Source organism: Argentina silus (genome assembly GCF_951799395.1).
Source record: "Argentina silus genome assembly, chromosome: 11".
Lineage (NCBI taxonomy): Eukaryota > Metazoa > Chordata > Actinopteri > Argentiniformes > Argentinidae > Argentina > Argentina silus.
The window spans coordinates 5,426,621-5,444,120 of NC_139665.1; the positions used below are offsets into that span (position 1 = coordinate 5,426,621).

At 48.1% G+C, this 17,500-nt stretch overlaps 1 protein-coding gene across 1 annotated transcript in view; it reads left to right on the forward strand.

Annotated features, from left to right (window-relative positions):
* dync1i1a (dynein cytoplasmic 1 intermediate chain 1a) overlaps positions 1-17,500 on the forward strand; it is a gene marked incomplete at its 5' end in the record, with an annotated part of 47,320 nt that overhangs the window by 14,461 nt on the left and 15,359 nt on the right. Inside the window, 4 exons of the mRNA XM_083679928.1 lie at positions 7,381-7,473; positions 8,860-9,022; positions 9,481-9,580; positions 9,850-9,975. Coding sequence (XP_083536054.1) covers positions 7,381-7,473; positions 8,860-9,022; positions 9,481-9,580; positions 9,850-9,975 — 482 coding nt within the window. The remainder of the gene's footprint in view (positions 1-7,380; positions 7,474-8,859; positions 9,023-9,480; positions 9,581-9,849; positions 9,976-17,500) is intronic.

The window sequence follows — 17,500 nt, forward strand, 5'->3', positions numbered from 1 at the left end:
TATTTTGCTTTTGACCAGCAGGGAGCACTCTCAGCACATAGACCTGAGAACTGCTTAGTGCTCTCAATGCCAGATTTTCATTAGTAATGCACATTGAATTGAAGTTGAAGTTTGGTAATATGATCTAATTTTGGAATAAGTGTGAATTATGAATGCTTTGTAGTTACTGTCTTGAGACCATAAATACAATTTGCCCAAGGCCAGTAGTCAATGTGTGTTTGTTTTACGGTGTACTTATTCTCCTGAAGATTTTAATTTCTCATTATTATGGAATTGGTTTTTATTTGCATTCTGACCTATGTTTACCATCTGCTATTCAGGCTACATTTGAATATAATAAGATCATGTATCAGATCCCTCATGTATAAAAACTGCCTGTCTGACTCACTACTGCAGATGAAATACAAATACTACCCATAGTGGGTACTGTATACTGTACAGTATACCTCAAACACATACAGCCCACATCCCATGAATGACACATTTTGCATTAGCTTCTTTTTCTAGAGATGTGTTGAGAAGTGAGCTGAGCTCATGGCTCTGGTCTTGACAGAGAGGCGAGGACGGAGCGTTTGGAAAGTTTGAAGTCATGAGTTTTAATCACGCCGCAGTGGCTGCCCCTGAGCACGGTGTGGCGTGGCATGATGGCTCTCCTAAAGATGTGGTTCTGGGCAGCCGCCAGGTCCGCTGGCACCACAGGCCAGCCCGCAGACCCACAGAACCCCAGGCCCCTGAGCCGGGAACCTAGCGTTGCATAATGGAGGTTTATTACAACCCCCCCCCCCCTCTCACCGCTGGTGGGTCAGTGTGGGGGGAGACAAATCAACATCATCCTTTAGATATTAGAGAGTTCTGGAGTGAATGAGAATGTGTGTATTTGTTTTAGTGTGTGTGAGCAATTAAGTTATGAATGACTCATGTCATCATTGCGTAGCTGCATGTTAAGTTTGCGTCAGCTTGCCGTTCACTGTCCACGGATTGTACAGTATGTGTTTTACAGAACATGAGTTAGGGATATGAACTGTGCGTAGAAACAATGGTAAGAACTACCATCTCCATACTCCTCCTGTGTGTAGGTTGTACCTACAGTACTGTATAGAGAGTGGAACTTGAAAGAGGCTGATCAGTGTTCTTCTCTGGAACCACACGTTTCTTGTTCTCCTTTAAAGAGCCTTTAATTATGGTATCCTCCAGTGTGTCTTTGAGTCGTTGTCATGGTTCACGACGCATAGAAGAAGTGGATCACCATTTAGCTTGAAAAAGGCCTACCATGTAATCTGCTAGAAACACTTTCAAATTATGTTCATATCTTTACTACGATCTTGGTGTGTCTACTGCACACACATTAATCTGTTTCAGTGTGTGTTCTACCGTGTCTGTTGTTCAAGTGTTCATCTCTTGCTCTGAATGTAGGCTACTGTATGTCAGTCTATTCATCTATGAACCTAGAGTCTCTGACTTTGTGAGATTATAGGGCTATGCAGTACATTTTGTTATGAATATCTCAATTCATGAGCAATTGTATGAGGGTATTAATTCATTGATTCAGTATTGAAAATGAAAATATACCCTGTAGTGTGTATGAATATGCTTTTTGAATGTCTCTTTGCAAATTCAGGCAGAACGTGTCGTCACCACTTTGTTCTAAAGCTGCCCAATCTGATATGGAAGAACCCTTTTCCCCCTCCCGATCCTGAAGAATTTCCTGAACTGTTACCGGTGCGGATGAGAATGTTATCTGCATTCGAAGCAGATCATAGCTTTATCTCCCTCTCTCTGAATATTTCCAGACTCCAAAGAGAGAGCCCCCCCCCGCCCCCCATCTCAGGGGAGAAGGCATGTCTCACAAAGGCACTGCTTTGCAGATTGGTATAAAAGTGACAAACAGGATCGATCTGGCCATTTGTCAGAATGAAGACAAATAACTTGTGATGCAGAGGGTTGAGCGCTCAAGGATTCCAAAGTGTTTTCCATTACGCAGTTGGAGGAATTCTCCTGTCAGAACGATGTCATAGTGCTATAGAACTGTGGTTGACCAAGTTAACAAAATCACCCACCCAATGTGCCTTATAAACAAGAGGCTGGGAAAGGAAATACTGTATACTCACACACACACACAGAGAGAGAGAGAGAGAGAGAGAGAGAGAGAGAGAGAGAGAGAGAGAGAGAGAGAGAGAGAGAGAATGTGTTGTCATGGCATTAATTCCTGGACAGAATACAAAAGCTATCAAGATTTTACAAGCCACTTAGAGTTTTAATGTCCATAGAATGATAATGGATTTTTATTGGTACCAAATGACACAGTAATGGTCCACCTGAGCTATGGAAGTCACACTTTGTTTGTCTTTTGCGAGATTTTATTAGAAATAATGTTGTTGAAATGTATTCAGTGTTGATGAGAAATGGCACTGTATCTATTTAATGTGAATGATGGGAAAACTACTGTTACTAACACAAGCACGCTATCTCTCTTGATCTGGTTTTAGAATTACCCTTTCCCGTACCCTTAATGTCGGTGTAGGTAGCAAAATTCCCCCGAAGCAGCCCCAGGTCAGATCATTTGTAATATTTGGACTGATAAATGTGATGTGGTGTGTGTGTGTGTGTGTGATAGCGAGCGTTTGTCTCAGTCAGAGCAGGGGGGTGTCTGTCGTGCCAGGGCCACATTAGAAGAGTCTTTCAAGTGCTAGTCGCCTCCTCCTATTCGTCAGCCTGGCGTCTGTGTTGTGGTCTACAGGCTGCTCAACACCCCACTGGAGTATGTGTTGCCTTTCAGGACTATGAGACAGAGTTGACTGTGTGTGTGTGTGTGTGTGTGTGTGGGTGTGTGTGCTAGTTTGATTTTAGAGGGTTATTCCCAGTGCGTGGGATCCCCAAAACTCTTGCCCTCCGGAAGTCCCTCCACTCTCTGCCCCCCTCCCTCCCTCCCTCCCACTCCTCGTCTCTGTATCCTTCCATCTTTATCTTCAATCGACCAGGAATACTAAAGACTTTCCCAATTGCCCTCTCCCTCTCTTGTCAGATTTGAGGTGTGTGTGTGTGTGTGTGTGTGTGTGTGTGTGTGTGTGTGTGTGTGTGTGTGTGTGTGTGTGTGTCAGTTTGTGTGACTCAGTTTGATTGCGTGATCATCTCCATTCCCCAGTGGGCCTGGCAGCTTGGCCCAATAAAAGTGTGGATGAAAGGACCTGGCAGGGTCTCATCTTCCCACAATTTAACGGATGCCATCCTTCCCTGTGTGTGTGTGTGTGTGTGTCTGTGTGTGCATGTGTGTGTGCGTGCGTGTGTGTGTGTGTGTGTGTGTGTGTGTGTGTGTGTGTGTGTGTGTGTGTGTGTGTGTGTGTGTGCACACTAATGTGCCCTTGTGCTCTTCCACTCGCTGCCTCGACGCCACGTGACACACTGGGTGTCAACAGTCATCTGTCAGTGATGGGACGTCCGTTGGCACCTCCTCTAACCGTACCTTGGACCCCCTCCAAGTCACACTGGCAGCCCTCAGCTTTAATACCCCCACAGAGCGTGCACTGGCACATTTCAGCATGCTAGCGTTTGCTGGAGATTCGGTGGAAAAGGAGGAATCTTTTGATCTCTCCGCTCCCAGGTGGAAATGTATTCCGCAGCGTGAGTGCTGTGATACTCAGTGGTGTTGTACTGTAGTAGCTCGAGGGAAGCACGCTGCACAACACGGGCCAGAAGTATCCACAGTCTCAGTGGTGTTGTACTGTAGTAGCTCGAGGGAAGCACGCTGCACAACACGGGCCAGAAGTATCCACAGTCTCAGTGGTGTTGTACTGTAGTAGCTCGAGGGAAGCACGCTGCACAACACGGGCCAGAAGTATCCACAGTCTCAGTGGTATTGTACTGTAGTAGCTCGAGGGAAGCACGCTGCACAACACGGGCCAGAAGTCTCCACAGTCTTAGTGTCTTACTGTAATAATACTCTCCACATGTACTGTAGCTGCTGTGGCCTAACAGTGCAGTCAGTGTGGCTCGGATGCATGAATCACTCACAGTGTGTCCAGCTCCTAAGATCCTTGAACAGTGTTTATTTTCTCTTCCTCCATAATGGATTGGCCAATTTCATTCAGCTGTGCTAATTCGCTGTGGCGTTAGTATGTAACGGCTAACAATGTGCCCCGACCGGCTAGCTCAGACCCATTCACTCCCAACACATGATGACGCCGCTAACTAGCCTAGTAGCCATGCCTGCTAATCTAAACGGAGTGGCTGGCTGTCTGTCTGTGAGCTGCTGCGACCAGCCTGAATGGAGGGGGCTCTGGCCAGCGGGAGGAAGCGGAGGGAGATTGAGGTGTGTGATATGATGGGGGTACAGAGGATGTCATTGCCCCCAGGGGGTTGTGAGGGAAACAGGAGCCCCAAGCAGAGTTTCATCAAACCTGCCCCCTGCTAGCGGCGGCGGGGTGGATCCTGGTTAATGTGTCGCCCCGCGGTGTGGAGCCGGTATTCAGCGGTGGGTGGAAGGGAAAGCATCCTGTGACTGGAATGAGATCTTGTGTGTGTGTGTCTGAATATTAATCATTCCAGGCTACGTTTTTTTATCAAACCCCATGTTCAGCATGATGTGCCACATGACAGCCTCCTCCTCCGAAGGTTTAGGTTTCTATCAGTGATGGTTAACATTGAAGATCTCTCTCGCTGAGATGTTTTTGTTTGCTGGATCTGTTATTGGCAACAATACAGTATCTTCATATGGTAAGGGTTTTTTTTTCAGTTGTTAGGTAACCCAAAGTCTATGAATCACATTGTCAGTCTGACCATGGTCACACAGCCCTGCTTGGTCCTCCCATGACCACACATTCCAACCACGGTCCTGGTCATGTAAGGTCAGAATGTGCCTGAGCATAAACGTGGATTTGGGACCGTCTTCTTCTCCTCTCCCCACAACGGACCCTACTGATGCTGGCCACGAAGTGTGCGTGTGCGTGTGCGTGTGCGTGTGCGTGTGTGTGTATGTGTGTGTGTGTGTGTGTGTGTGTGTGTGTGTGTGTGTACTTGTAAGCATGCTCCGGAGAAAGTCCTTATCAATCTCCCTCTGTATTCACTGTCCTAACCCCAAACAGACGACACCCAGTCCCATCCCCTTTGTGTCCCCCCCCTCCCCCTTCCCTCCCTCATTGAGGGTGCTGTGGTGGGAAACCAGCGGGAAGCATCCCCCTCTCCACCCGGCGTCCACCACCTCACCACACACAGGGGAAAACGAGAGAGAGAGAGAGAGAGAGCGAGAGCGAGAGCGAGAGCGAGCTGGCCTGGGTGTCTCTGGTCTAGTCTGGCTGTCCTCTGTTGACTGACTGACTGACTGACTGCTTGGCCGGGCTGAGGGGCTGCTTGGCTGGCTGCCTGTCTAGGCCTACTAGGATTCCTCTGTTCCCTGCTGGTTGCTGGTATCTGGCTCAGAAGCGCACTCACATTCAGATGTCAACCACTCCCTTGGACTGGGAAGACTGGTTTGTACAGTACTGTGTATCAGTAGGTCACACTCATTCTGAAGTGTTTTCTCATGTGGAGCAGACTTGAGTGGAGATGACCTGAACTAGCCCACTGAGGTTGGGAGGTAGATGAGAAGGAGGTGTCTGCTGTGGGTACTAGTGAGCAGGGTAGAGAGTTCAACCACACTTATCTAGTCTAGATAAGGTGATACAGTGGTGCTACAGTAGACTGAATTAGCCATGAGTGCAGCCCATTACTAGGCTGCCTTGAATAATAAGACATGAGAAACATCCAGTGAACATGTTCTATCATCCATTGTTTCGTTTCTTTGACACCACATGTGTTACCTCTCAACAAGGGAGAGGAGTTCAGAAACAGCGGAGGGGACAGAGTGATCACAGACAGTCAAGTCCTGCCCTTGAGCTGGTGATTTTAACAAGGAATCAGGGTGTACTCAAACTGAGTCATACACACACACACACACACACACACACACCAGCTGGCCCTGAAAACAAACGGCGCTGGTGTGTTGGAGTGTAAGGCGACACGTCTGGTGTGATGGAATCACTTCCTCCTGTGAACTAGGAGCCCACTGTCACTGCGACCCCTCGCCAGTTAACCCCTGCCACGGGGGTCAACACGAAAACCAGCCCACAGAGGGTTTGGGTGTGTGTGAGCGTGCGGAGAGTGTGTGTGTTTGCCTGTTCGCAGCCACAGGTGTCTGTAGGGTGTTAAGGGGGCTTTTGAGGCCCCCTCAGACATCTGTTTCCACGGCGATGTGCAGGGGTAGAGGGGGTTAACAACATGCCTGGAGGAGAGCGGGGTTGTGGAGGGTGGGTGGAGGAGGCGGGGTTGTGGAGGGTGGATGGAGGAGGCGGCGTGAGGGGGGGGGGGGGGGCATATGTGTGTGTGGGGACAGGCAGGCAGGTGCCTGTGTTGGTTAGCTAGCTAGGGGGGGGGGGGGGCAGGGGTAATTGCAAGTTCAGGTTTGGGGGTGGGGGGACCTCTGCCCCTCTCACGTTGGATCTCTGGGTCAGGGGTCAGGGACAGAGCAGAGAGCATGCACGCCACTCAGAGAGGCACTTCCTGCTGTGTGTGTGTCGACTTCCTCTCTGATGAGGAACACAGAACCACACATGCAGGCCATGTGGTTATGATGTGAGGGAAGTGGGCGTGGTTATGATGTGAGGGAAGTGGGCGTGGTTATGTGACTTTGGTTGTTTCTCCATGGCCCATGTGTGAACACCCAATCACAAATGACATGTCAGTGAACAATGGAATCCTCCATGCATTTTAACAAGCAGTAAACAACACAACCACAATGCTTCCAAAGTCCGGTATTATCTTTTTTACAGTCTATCCTAGCACGAATTGTATTTTCAAGCCTAATCTGATCTTTTCATGTTATCTGAAAACACTTAAGTGTGTGTGTCTACTGTGAGAGTGTGTGTAGGAGGCCCATCCGGCCTTGAATGTCAGTTAGTCAGTTCGACCGTGGCTGGGAATGATTAGATGAGATGGGGAGGCGGGGGGAGGAGGTGAGGGGCTGGGGGAGGAGGTGAGGGGCTGGGGGGCTGGGGGAGGAGGTGAGGGGCGGGGGGAGGAGGTGAGGGGCGGGGGGAGGAGGTGAGGGGCTGGGGGGCTGGGGGAGGAGGTGAGGGGCTGGGGAGGCGGGGGGAGGAGGTGAGGGGCTGGGAGGCTGGGGGAGGAGGTGAGGGGCGGGGGGAGGAGGTGAGGGGCTGGGGAGGCGGGGGGAGGAGGTGAGGGGCTGGGGAGGCTGGGGGAGGAGGTGAGGGGCTGGGAGGATGGGGGAGGAGGTGAGGGGCGGGTAGGATGGGGGAGGAGGTTGGGATGGTTGTCACAGCTGCTGATTAACATAACTAACCCCCCCCCCCCCCCCCCTCTCTCTCTCTCTCTCTCTTTCTCTCCTTGCAGAAGAGGAAGAGGAGGATGAAGAGATCACAGAGCCCAAGCCTGGGCCTGAGTCTGACCAGCAGGAGGAGGAGGACAACAAGGAGACAAAGGAAGGTGAGTAGGGGGGAAGACTGGAACAGAGGAGGACATGTTATAATGTGCTGTGTGGCTCATTTAGCACGGCAGAGCGTGGCGTTGCTCTGCTAGCAACACTAAGGTCCTGGGTTCAATTCCTGCTGGGACCATACATACAACTGCTGTACGGACTCACTGTACTGTAAGTCCCTTCGGGTCAAGGTTGTCTGCTGAATGGCGTACTTCATGTTATGTTTTAATGAGAGTGGAGGAAGACGAAAAGGTATATTTTTAGCCATGGACAGTTAGTCCAGGTGAGCCTAAAAAACTAAAGTTCCACCGTTTTAGCCCCTGTGTCTCACCACCCAGCCTCACACGGACATCAGTCTTCATCTTCTCACACATCCACGGTCAAGCTGTCACGAAACAAAGCCGCTGGAGCGTGAGTGAGTGGTTACTCTCGTGTGACCTCCGCCGCGTATCAGATGCCAATCTCTGGGGCTGAAGTCCAGCTTATCGGCCCATGGCATTCTGGGTCAGACCTGATTAAAAACGTGTCACTTGACCCCCTCCGAGGAACTTCAAAGCGGCCAGAGAGGGCATTCTTTGTGTGGGCGCGCACAGAGTAAATAACTCCTGCAAAAGGGTAGAATGAGGCCTTGTCAGGGTCTGGCCTGTTATAACACACACAGACACACACACACACACACACACACATGTGCGCGCGCACACACACACAGACACACACAGACACATAGACAAACACACACACACACACACACACATGCGGACCCGGGCCGTACCACTTTGATCAGTCCTTTGTCTTCCTTATGAGTTGTCAAAAAAAGGGCCCCGCGAATCAAGTGGGCAGAGATCAAAGAGCAGGCCCTCTAATAGTCTGGGGGAGGCTGGGGACAGGGTGACATCAAAACCGGACGTCTCGCTGTGCCGTCATTACAGGAGAGGGGAGGCGGGGAGCTCACAAGGCTTTGTTTAGTCTTATTTATGACGTTATTTACTTTCCAGCTATTACTGAGAAGCCTCTCTATCCTACTCTGTTGCAGCCAAGGCTTTATTCTTGCTTTATTCTTGCTTTAATAGAAGTGACCTCAACCTCAACAGTGATTTGGTACGCAGGAGTGTTATGACCTAGTACTGCTGTTATTGTTTGTTATAATGACACACAGCACCGTACATAAACAGAGGTATTTTCTCTGTGTGTGGGGAGTGTTGTCTTTGTCTGGTTTAAATCAGCCGGCATGTTTATTTACATTTACTGCAAGTTTAGGTGGTGTTTTGCGAAATGGGTGGGCGTCTTAGATTGCGACTTTGTTTCTGCTATATGTGTGTGTTTGTTTGTGTAAGTATTGGTGATGTGATGTGCAAAAAAAGGTTGTTTACAAATCCTGTGCATGGGTGTTTCAGGCTACCCCAGGGAGCTGACGGAGGAGGAGAAGCAGCAGATCCTCCACTCTGAGGAGTTCCTCAGCTTCTTCGACTGCAGCATCAGAGTAATGGAGAGGGCCCTGGCAGAGGACTCAGACATCTTCTTTGACTACAGCGGACGGGATCTGGATGACAAGGAGGGGTAAGAGAGATGATAAGTGTGTCTGTGTGTCTGTCTGTCGGTAGGATGAACATGTATGTGTGTGCATGTCATGTGTCAGGCTGAATCATGCCTTTGGTGTCAGTCAGGGCCTGGGACTGACACCATGTCTGTGTAAGGCTGAATCATGCCTGTGGTGTCAGTCAGGGCATGGGACTTCCTTGTTCTTCAAAGACATGCCCTCCTAATGATGTCACTCTCTCACCACCCCTAATTTGACCTCACACAATGACATCACCCTGGCCTGAGGGTTATACCCTCAGTGGACTAGCCACCGTTTTGTCTTGTAGTAATAAAATTATAATGAGCACATCTCAAATCACACCCTGCTCCCCCTTTGTTTCATTTAGTGAACTACCACGTAATGTAGGGCTCTGGCCAAGTAAATCAATTGTTATAAGAGCAAAGCAACCTTTGAACCCTCTTCCTCTTGGCCACAGGGACTTACAAGGCGGGTCCAGTCTATCCTTGAGCCGGCTGTTCTATGATGAACACTGGTCCAAGCATCGTGTCATCACCTGTCTGGACTGGTCCCCTCAGGTAAGGCCTTTTGTGTGTGTGTGTGTGTGTGTGTGTGTGTGTGTGTGTGTGTGTGTGTGTGTGTGTGTGTGTCTCTCACTGGCTTGTCAAATAAATATTATTTTGTCTATCTTTCCTCTTCTCTCTACCATCCTCTTCATCTTATCCTCTCCTGCCCATTTTATCCCCTTCTCCGTGTTCCTCCTCCCCTCCCTGTGTCCTCTCCCCCCTGTCCTCCCCCCTCTGTGTCCTCATTTCCCCCCTGTCCTCTCCCCCCTGTCCTCCCCCAGTACCCAGAGCTGCTGGTGGCCTCCTACAACAACAACGAGGATGCTCCCCATGAGCCAGACGGTGTGGCTCTGGTCTGGAACATGAAGTTTAAGAAGAGCACACCTGAATACATCTTCCACTGCCAGGTACACACACATCACATGTTACATTACATGACATTATACAGGCTGTTCTGTCACAGTACCTTTGTATTACAGCAGCTTTCTAATTCCTAAGTGTGTTTGGGTTCTCCATCTCAAGGGAGCTATTTTGCTTTTACTGTCTATATACCTTTTGATAGATACTGTCTATCAAAAGGGAAATAAGAAAGAGATATAGTTATAGAGATATAACAGGTTTAAGTACATATTTTATTCAATCATCTTACCAGTATCTCAAGTATGAATGTTTTGATTGGCAAGCCAGTAGCATGGGGATGTGGGTAGAGCATACTAGGACTGAGAGCTCACGTCTGTGGACCACGCTGCTACACCGCTCTGCAATGACGACACCAGAAATGAAAAATGAGGAGTAAAGTGATATTTAATTAAAGTGGTTCTTCAGGCTCGGTTTGGCCTACTTGGGCAGAACACGATATTACGGAACATGTCCGCTCCTACTGGAGCCAATTTTTTTGTAAAAAAAGAAAGAAAAAAAAAGAAAAAAGAAGAAGAAGAATCCTGAGGTTTTTGTGCAAAAAAAAAAAAAAAAATTCTCCTTGGTTGTGACGCTAATTATAAAAGACTCCGGGCGGATTTTTGGGGGGAGAGGAGAGGAGGGGAGGGAGGGGAGAGGAGGTAGGGGAGGGAGGGAGGGGAGAGGAGGAGGGGAGGGAGGGGAGGAGGGGAGAGGAGGGGAGGGGAGAGGAGAGGAGGGGAGGGGAGGGGAGAGGAGAGGAGGGGAGGGAGGGGAGAGGAGGTAGGGGAGGGAGGGAGGGGAGAGGAGGAGGGGAGGGAGGGGAGGAGGGGAGAGGAGGGGAGGGGAGAGGAGAGGAGGGGAGGGGAGGGGAGAGGAGAGGAGGGGAGGGAGAGGAGGGGAGAGGAGGGGAGGGAGAGGAGGGGAGAGGAGGGAGGGGAGGGAGGGGAGAGGAGGGGAGGGAGGGAGGGGGGGAGAGGAGAGGAGGGAGAGGAGAGGAGGGGAGGGAGGGAGTTGGGGAGCCTAGGAGGCGGCTGAGGGCTGAGAAGAGGGCCTCCCCACTCCCACGAGAGAAAGAGGGGGATTATACAGCCGAGGGTTTTTAACAGAGACGTCTCCATAATAAAAAGATGTGGCCTACCACTTCCTAATCCAGCAGTCCACATGTGTTCGCCCACCCACATGGATCCTTCATCGCATGTGCTCAATGCTCCATTTCCTACGCCCAGAGTCTACCTCACACACACACACACACACACACACATCCACAACCACACCTACACACACAGACATACACACACACACACACACACACACACAATAACAGAGTCTCATATACATACAATACTATAACTTACACATTGGTCTCAGTCTTAGCTCAGGTTGGTCTCAGTCTCAGCTAAGGTCTCAGTCTCTCTGTTGCTACAGTATCGCTCTCTCTGTTGCTATCTCTCTTTCTTTCTTTCTATCTCTCTCATACAGTATACACACACACACACACACACACACACGCACACACACACAAAAAGTACCTGCAGAGGTCTGAAAAAATGTCTTGTGGACAGATAATATGAATATTATCATTTACCAAAGTGAAGTTTGCAAGTAATTGGAAAGTTTTGAGAAAAAAGGATGTGCCCAGTATTTTCAGCATCTGTGAAATGGTGCAGGGGGTGTTAGGTTTGGGCATGTATAGCTGCTACTAGAACTGGCTCAATCGTCTTTATTGATGGTTATAGTAACTGCTGATGGCAGCAGCAGAATGAATTCTGAAGTGTATAGAAACATCTTACAGTAAGACAATGACCCAAAACTTACTGCCATAACAACTAGGGAGTTTTTCAGGGCCAAAAAGTAGAAAGGTCTTGACTGGCCAAATCAATCTTCAGATTTAAATCCCATTAAACATGCATTTCATTTCCTGATGGTAAGATTTTAGGCAAAAAGACCTCAAAGCAAACAACTGAAGATGGCTGCAGTACAGGTCTGGCAGAGCATCACCAGAGAAGATACCCAGCATCTGGTGGGGTCAAAGGGGCAATAACTTCAGGCAGTTATTGCATGCAAAGGAATGTTAACCAAATGCTAAACATGAGTGCTTTATTTGGAAATATCATAAATCTGTCCCATTACTTTTGGGTACACTGAAATAGGGGGACTATGCATAAAAAGGTGGTGAAACCAATATGTAGACCAATACCATCAAATAAAAGCTGAGCATCTATACTTTAACCTTGTAGTAATTGTTTGATTTCAAATCCAAACTTTTGGACTGTAGAGCCTAAAGAAGAAAAAAACACTTCACTTTCCCCATTACTTACGCAGGGCACTGTATAACAGTGTAATTCCACATGCAAGTCACAGGTGTGTGCACATACCATCTCTGAGTGGAGAGGTCTCTTTAGGTGAGTGGCTGCTGGAAATATGTGTGTGTTGGATGAAATGATAGCAGAAGGAGAGAGAGAGAAAAAAGGCACAAAAAAAAAAGAAAAGAAAACCAAAAATGGCACCTCCCAGCCTCAGCTGTGTCAGTCAGTGAGTGTGGCCTGGGGCCGTGCCATGCCCTTTCATGAGGAGCGAGAGAAAGAACACAGACGAGAGAGAAAGAAAGAAAGAAAGAGAGAGAGAGAGAGAGAAAGAAAGAGGGAGTCAATCTCCAATCGCTTGGCAAAAGGCCTCCCTTTGCGAGGCGCTGGAGAGGGATGAAAGGAGCCAGGAGTGGTCGGAGTAGAAGAGATATTGTTTTTTTCGCCGCCGGGGTCTATTACAAACAGAGGCGCTCTTTTCTAGTTATCCCCAGATCAGATGGATCTTAATGTGCGAGCATGTTCTGCCGTTTAACCCCCGCAGACCGCAGGGCCGCTTATTCTCCTTCTCCTTCTTCTTCTCTTCTTCCTGAGGTAGACTCGCAGCGCATGCAACCGCTGCCGCACACACACACACACACACACTCATCCTCCGCGTCTCTCTTCAATCACACACGCCCAGCCTGGCTCTGGTTCTGGCCCGCCGGCTCCCTGCGTCTCTCTTGGCAGGCCTCAGAGAGAGAGAGGGGGCTCCATCGCTCCATCCTTCCTTCACCCACTCATCCCAAGATCTGCCCACGGTGGCTGCCTTCCTTCATGTGCTGGACGCCTCTCACTACCCTCTCCTCTGCCTCCCCACGGCCCTCTTCTTGAGCCCGTGTGTCTCTTTGAATTGTGTTTCATTCTCTCTCAGTGTTTTTGGATGGGGGTTGAATGTTTGCGTTCTAGAATGTAACGTCTACTGTGCATGTTTTTGCGGGGGGGGGGGCGGGGGTCGGGGGGAGTGGGAGTATCGGTGGTGGCTGTGTTTTGGGTGGGGTTGTATCGGTGGTGTTGAGGTGATCTGGGGTTTCATAGAAGCGGTGAGTGTGTGGAGGCGTGCTGCTCCTCACTCGACCCTCCCCTCCCGCCGCTCAGCGGGGATCCATCATCACTCAGACCCGGCCGCTCCAGTAACATCACACGACCCTCTCAAGTGGGACGGATCACGCCACATCAATGGCACGCCCCGAAAACCTCACCCGCACCCCGAAGCCCGCACCCCCGCTGACGCTGTCAGCTCCCATCCCACTCAGCCATATTTTTATTAATATCTCTCCTTTCTCTCTTCACACACCATGACTGGCTGTGACCTGCTCCCAGTGCCAGAGGGTTGGGAAAGCAAGGCCCTGGCACAGTAGGAGAGGTATTCATAGGGTTTCAGCTTGGACAGGATCCCACTGAAATTATAGTGGCGGATGAAGTTGCATTTGCTCATAAAGCTCACTGGAGAGACCCTGTAAAAGCCTCTGTGAGCTTTGTGAGTGGAAGGGCAAAAAGACCCTGTGTCTGTCTTGGTTTTTATGATAGACTGGTATAATGGCCTCCATTCTTTCAGCAGCACAGAGATCCTGCCTCCATTATGGTCAGTTGGTCTTGTTCTCTGCATTCTTTGCCTCTGGGTTGTATGTCCTATTTAGACCTATTACGGCAAGGCTATTGTAGCTAAATGAAACTACTGTATGTCAGTACATTTCTTGATAACTGTTCGTGTCTACATCATGTAATCAACCCAACTCTCTGATACATCTGTGTACTCACCCACATTTAATTTAGTATGTTTCCAAAACGTTGAACTTGAACTTAACTTCTAGAGTATTCCCCTAACAATATGGCAAATATATGCGCTAAGGTCACTGTCAATGAAAAGGAGAGAGAGAGAGAGAGGAGAGGAGAGGAGAGAGAGAGAGGGGAGAGAAAGGCTGCTTGTGTTCACTGATCTTCTTATTCTTTATTTCAAGAAACGGAGATATGATATTACACCGCCTCTGCCAGAGACCGCAGAGTGACAAAGTCTGCAGGGTGTCATAAAAAAAAAGGAACGGGGAGAGAAAGAGAGGGGAAGGAGGGATGCCAAGGGAAGACGGTTCTCTCCATCTGGTCCTGATAAGGCCTGCTGAAAACCAGATGACTGTGGTGGAGCAGGAGAAGGCTGGGGATCTGCATCGGAGAATATACTGTCTGTTACTCAATCATCCCCCTCTCCTCTTCTCCTCCCTCGCCCCCCCTCCCCCCCTCCCCCAATCCCCCCCCCCCACTGACCAACTCCAGGAGCAATTTTTCACCCTGAGAAAGAGGGAGGCAACAAAGGAGGGAGTGTTCTTGTCTCTCTCCCCGTAATCCTGTGCTACGCGCCATCTCTCATCATGGGTTAGCCTTGTGTATTATTCTGTACAGAACACTTCCCATTAATATAATGGGCTCTGCCAGAAGCACTTAACGTCCCTGAGATGATTTGAAAAACTGGGCTTCTATCCTACAGAGCAACTCAGGGTTTCAAGTAAAAACCCTGAGTTGCTCTATAGGTGCTACAGTAGGGCCCAGGCTAGAATTTTGCCATCGCGTTTCAATTGAAACTCGGGGCTGAAAAGTCTACGTGGTGTTTCTTTTCTCTAAACCTGTCAGTTCAGACAGCTTTTCATTTTAGGCTACAGAACCTGGAGATGGCTTTGCAGGATATGGGGTCATGCTGAACCAACAACAAGGAAATGGGCTCAGAGCTACTGTGCTTAACTTGGGAAATGAATGTCAGAGTTTGTATAATGAAAGGTGTTCAATTGAGATCAATACAGATCGGATCGGATCTGCTTCAGTTTTCAAATAAAATCACAGAATGGCTTTGGACGCTGTAAATACAGTATAGCAGGCAGACTAAACTAACAGGTGGTTATTGTCAACCGTAAGACTGTGTACACAGGCATCATTGTAGTCAACAAAGGCACTGAAAATATATTGCTAAGTACAGTAATGTTTGACTGAATCAGTCCCCTTAATAAATCTGTTTTAAACTTGGCCGTTAATTTCATATCATGACAACTGAATGATGGATCCACTTTTATGTGTAAACCAATTTCCCTTTGGCAAACGCCATAAGCTGTGTTATGGGGACAAATTGAACTAATGTCAGTAGCTAATGACATACAAAACATCAGTATAACTCACAACCATATGTGTTGATATGACATCTGATTAGGGGATATGCTTTTATCCGGAGCCCAATTCTTTTTTGGCAGAAGTCTTTCACTGCACTATTGGGACAAAGTGAACACATTTCAGAAGCCCCATCTATAGGCCTCCTGTACATGGGGATAATAATGACATGCTGTAGGATGCGGTTTCTACAGAGGGGATTTTGAGTTTAGTGAAATTTCTCCACTTTAGATGAAGACCCCTGATAGGGTCAGAAGTCTGGGTAACACATGGAGAGAATATATAGAACTCTTTTTGATATCCCCGTCTTCTGTCGTTACCATGACGTCTTGTCAGTTATTATTATTTATTGTTCTTCATTTGGTATTATATCTCCAGAGCATTATGTCATATTGTGAGCACGGATCCTCTATGAATGTAATGTTTATAGGACAACACAATTGATGGATCTGGGTAATGAGATAGAAGGTTAAAGTATGTATCATCATCATTACAGGCAGTCAGAGAGATTAATGTTTTAAGGGAAGGCAGACTTCGTTCTTAAAAGAGCAATGAACCCGGTTCTCTCAGTCAATCCCAGGTTTTTCCAATTTCACAATGAATTTGGGAATTATTGGAAACACTGGCTTTTTCTTAGGTATAGTAATGATGATTACAAATAAACCTTTCCTGAGGAAGTGTTTTATATAGGTAATACTGGTAAAACACTCTTACCACCTAAGAAATGGAGAGTTTGATGAGGCTGGCTTAAAGAGAGAGAGAAAGAGAGTGATAGAGAGAGAGAGAAAGAGAGTGATAGAGAGAGAGAGAAAGAGAGTGATAGAGAGAGAGAGAGTGATAGAGAGAGAGAGAGAGACGTAGGTAGGAGAGGACACAAGCGGGAGAGATAAAGGAGAGAGATAGGGAAGGAGTGGTCTGCGGCTCGGTCTCCCCTCCTGAGTTTGGTCCTGGTTTTGGGTTACTCTACTTCATTAAGGCTCTGATTAATGGCCTGGTAGGGGAGTTGTGACCCTCTTGTTGTGGTGACCCCGTCGTAATGAAGCTCTCTGTCTGAGGAGCGTGGCCCTGACGGCAGGCCACAGCACAGACAGCCACAGGGTCAGAGGTCAAGCCCCAGGCTCTGATTGAAATGGCAGTGCATCAGAGACAAGGCTTAAAGCAAAGCACTCGCGTGGCCAGGACAGCATTTAGGAACTAATGGAAGCTAATCCCAAAAGAGCAGAGACAGACATGCGTGTGCTGAATCTGTGTGATGGAAGGACCGGGATGTTCAATGGCTGTTTTGTGACGTGCCAAAAGTTACTGTATAATATCCACTTGAATATAATTTTATAGTATATTGTATAGCACCTCTATGTGATGTATGTGACTGTCTCTATCACTTTTTCCTTACCACTACCCACTCTTTTACGTTGTAACCTTGTGACTGTAAAACTCGCTGTAAATCATACAAATCTAAATATTCTTGGTTGGACCATCAAACCTTGTGTTAATGTGTTTAAATCTTAATCCAGGTTTACCTGTGTCCCTTCGTGTGTAAACAAACCTCTCAGGGATCCTTTTTAATGGCGAATGAGAGACTTTATTTTTTACCCCTGAAGCCCAGTTTATTTTGAGTCCTTTCTGTAAAACCGCCTCACATCTGAAGCTCCTCTGTAGCCCTTTCTGGAAGCTGTGCTTCTTCAGAGGGGGAAGAAAGGAAAGAGAGAAGTGTGGTGTTTTCTTTCGCTCTGGTTTGTTTTCCAGTCCTCTTTAAAATGAACTTGGGGTGCAGGACTTGGCATTCGCAGACGGTGCGGTGGGAGAGAAAGAAAAAGAGAGAGACTCTTTTCTTTTACTCACAAAACAGTCATCCTGAAAGAGCAAAGAAAACAATCAGAACACACTTCAATGGTATTACTGATTCTTCCAGATCAAATGGGGTCTCCCGCTAGTGTAAACAAGGAAAAGTGCCATAACTGAACCACAGTTAGGGCTAGGGCTAGGGTTAGATAGTGTATTTCACATTAGAAGAGTACTGTATGTGTGATGGCGGATGCAA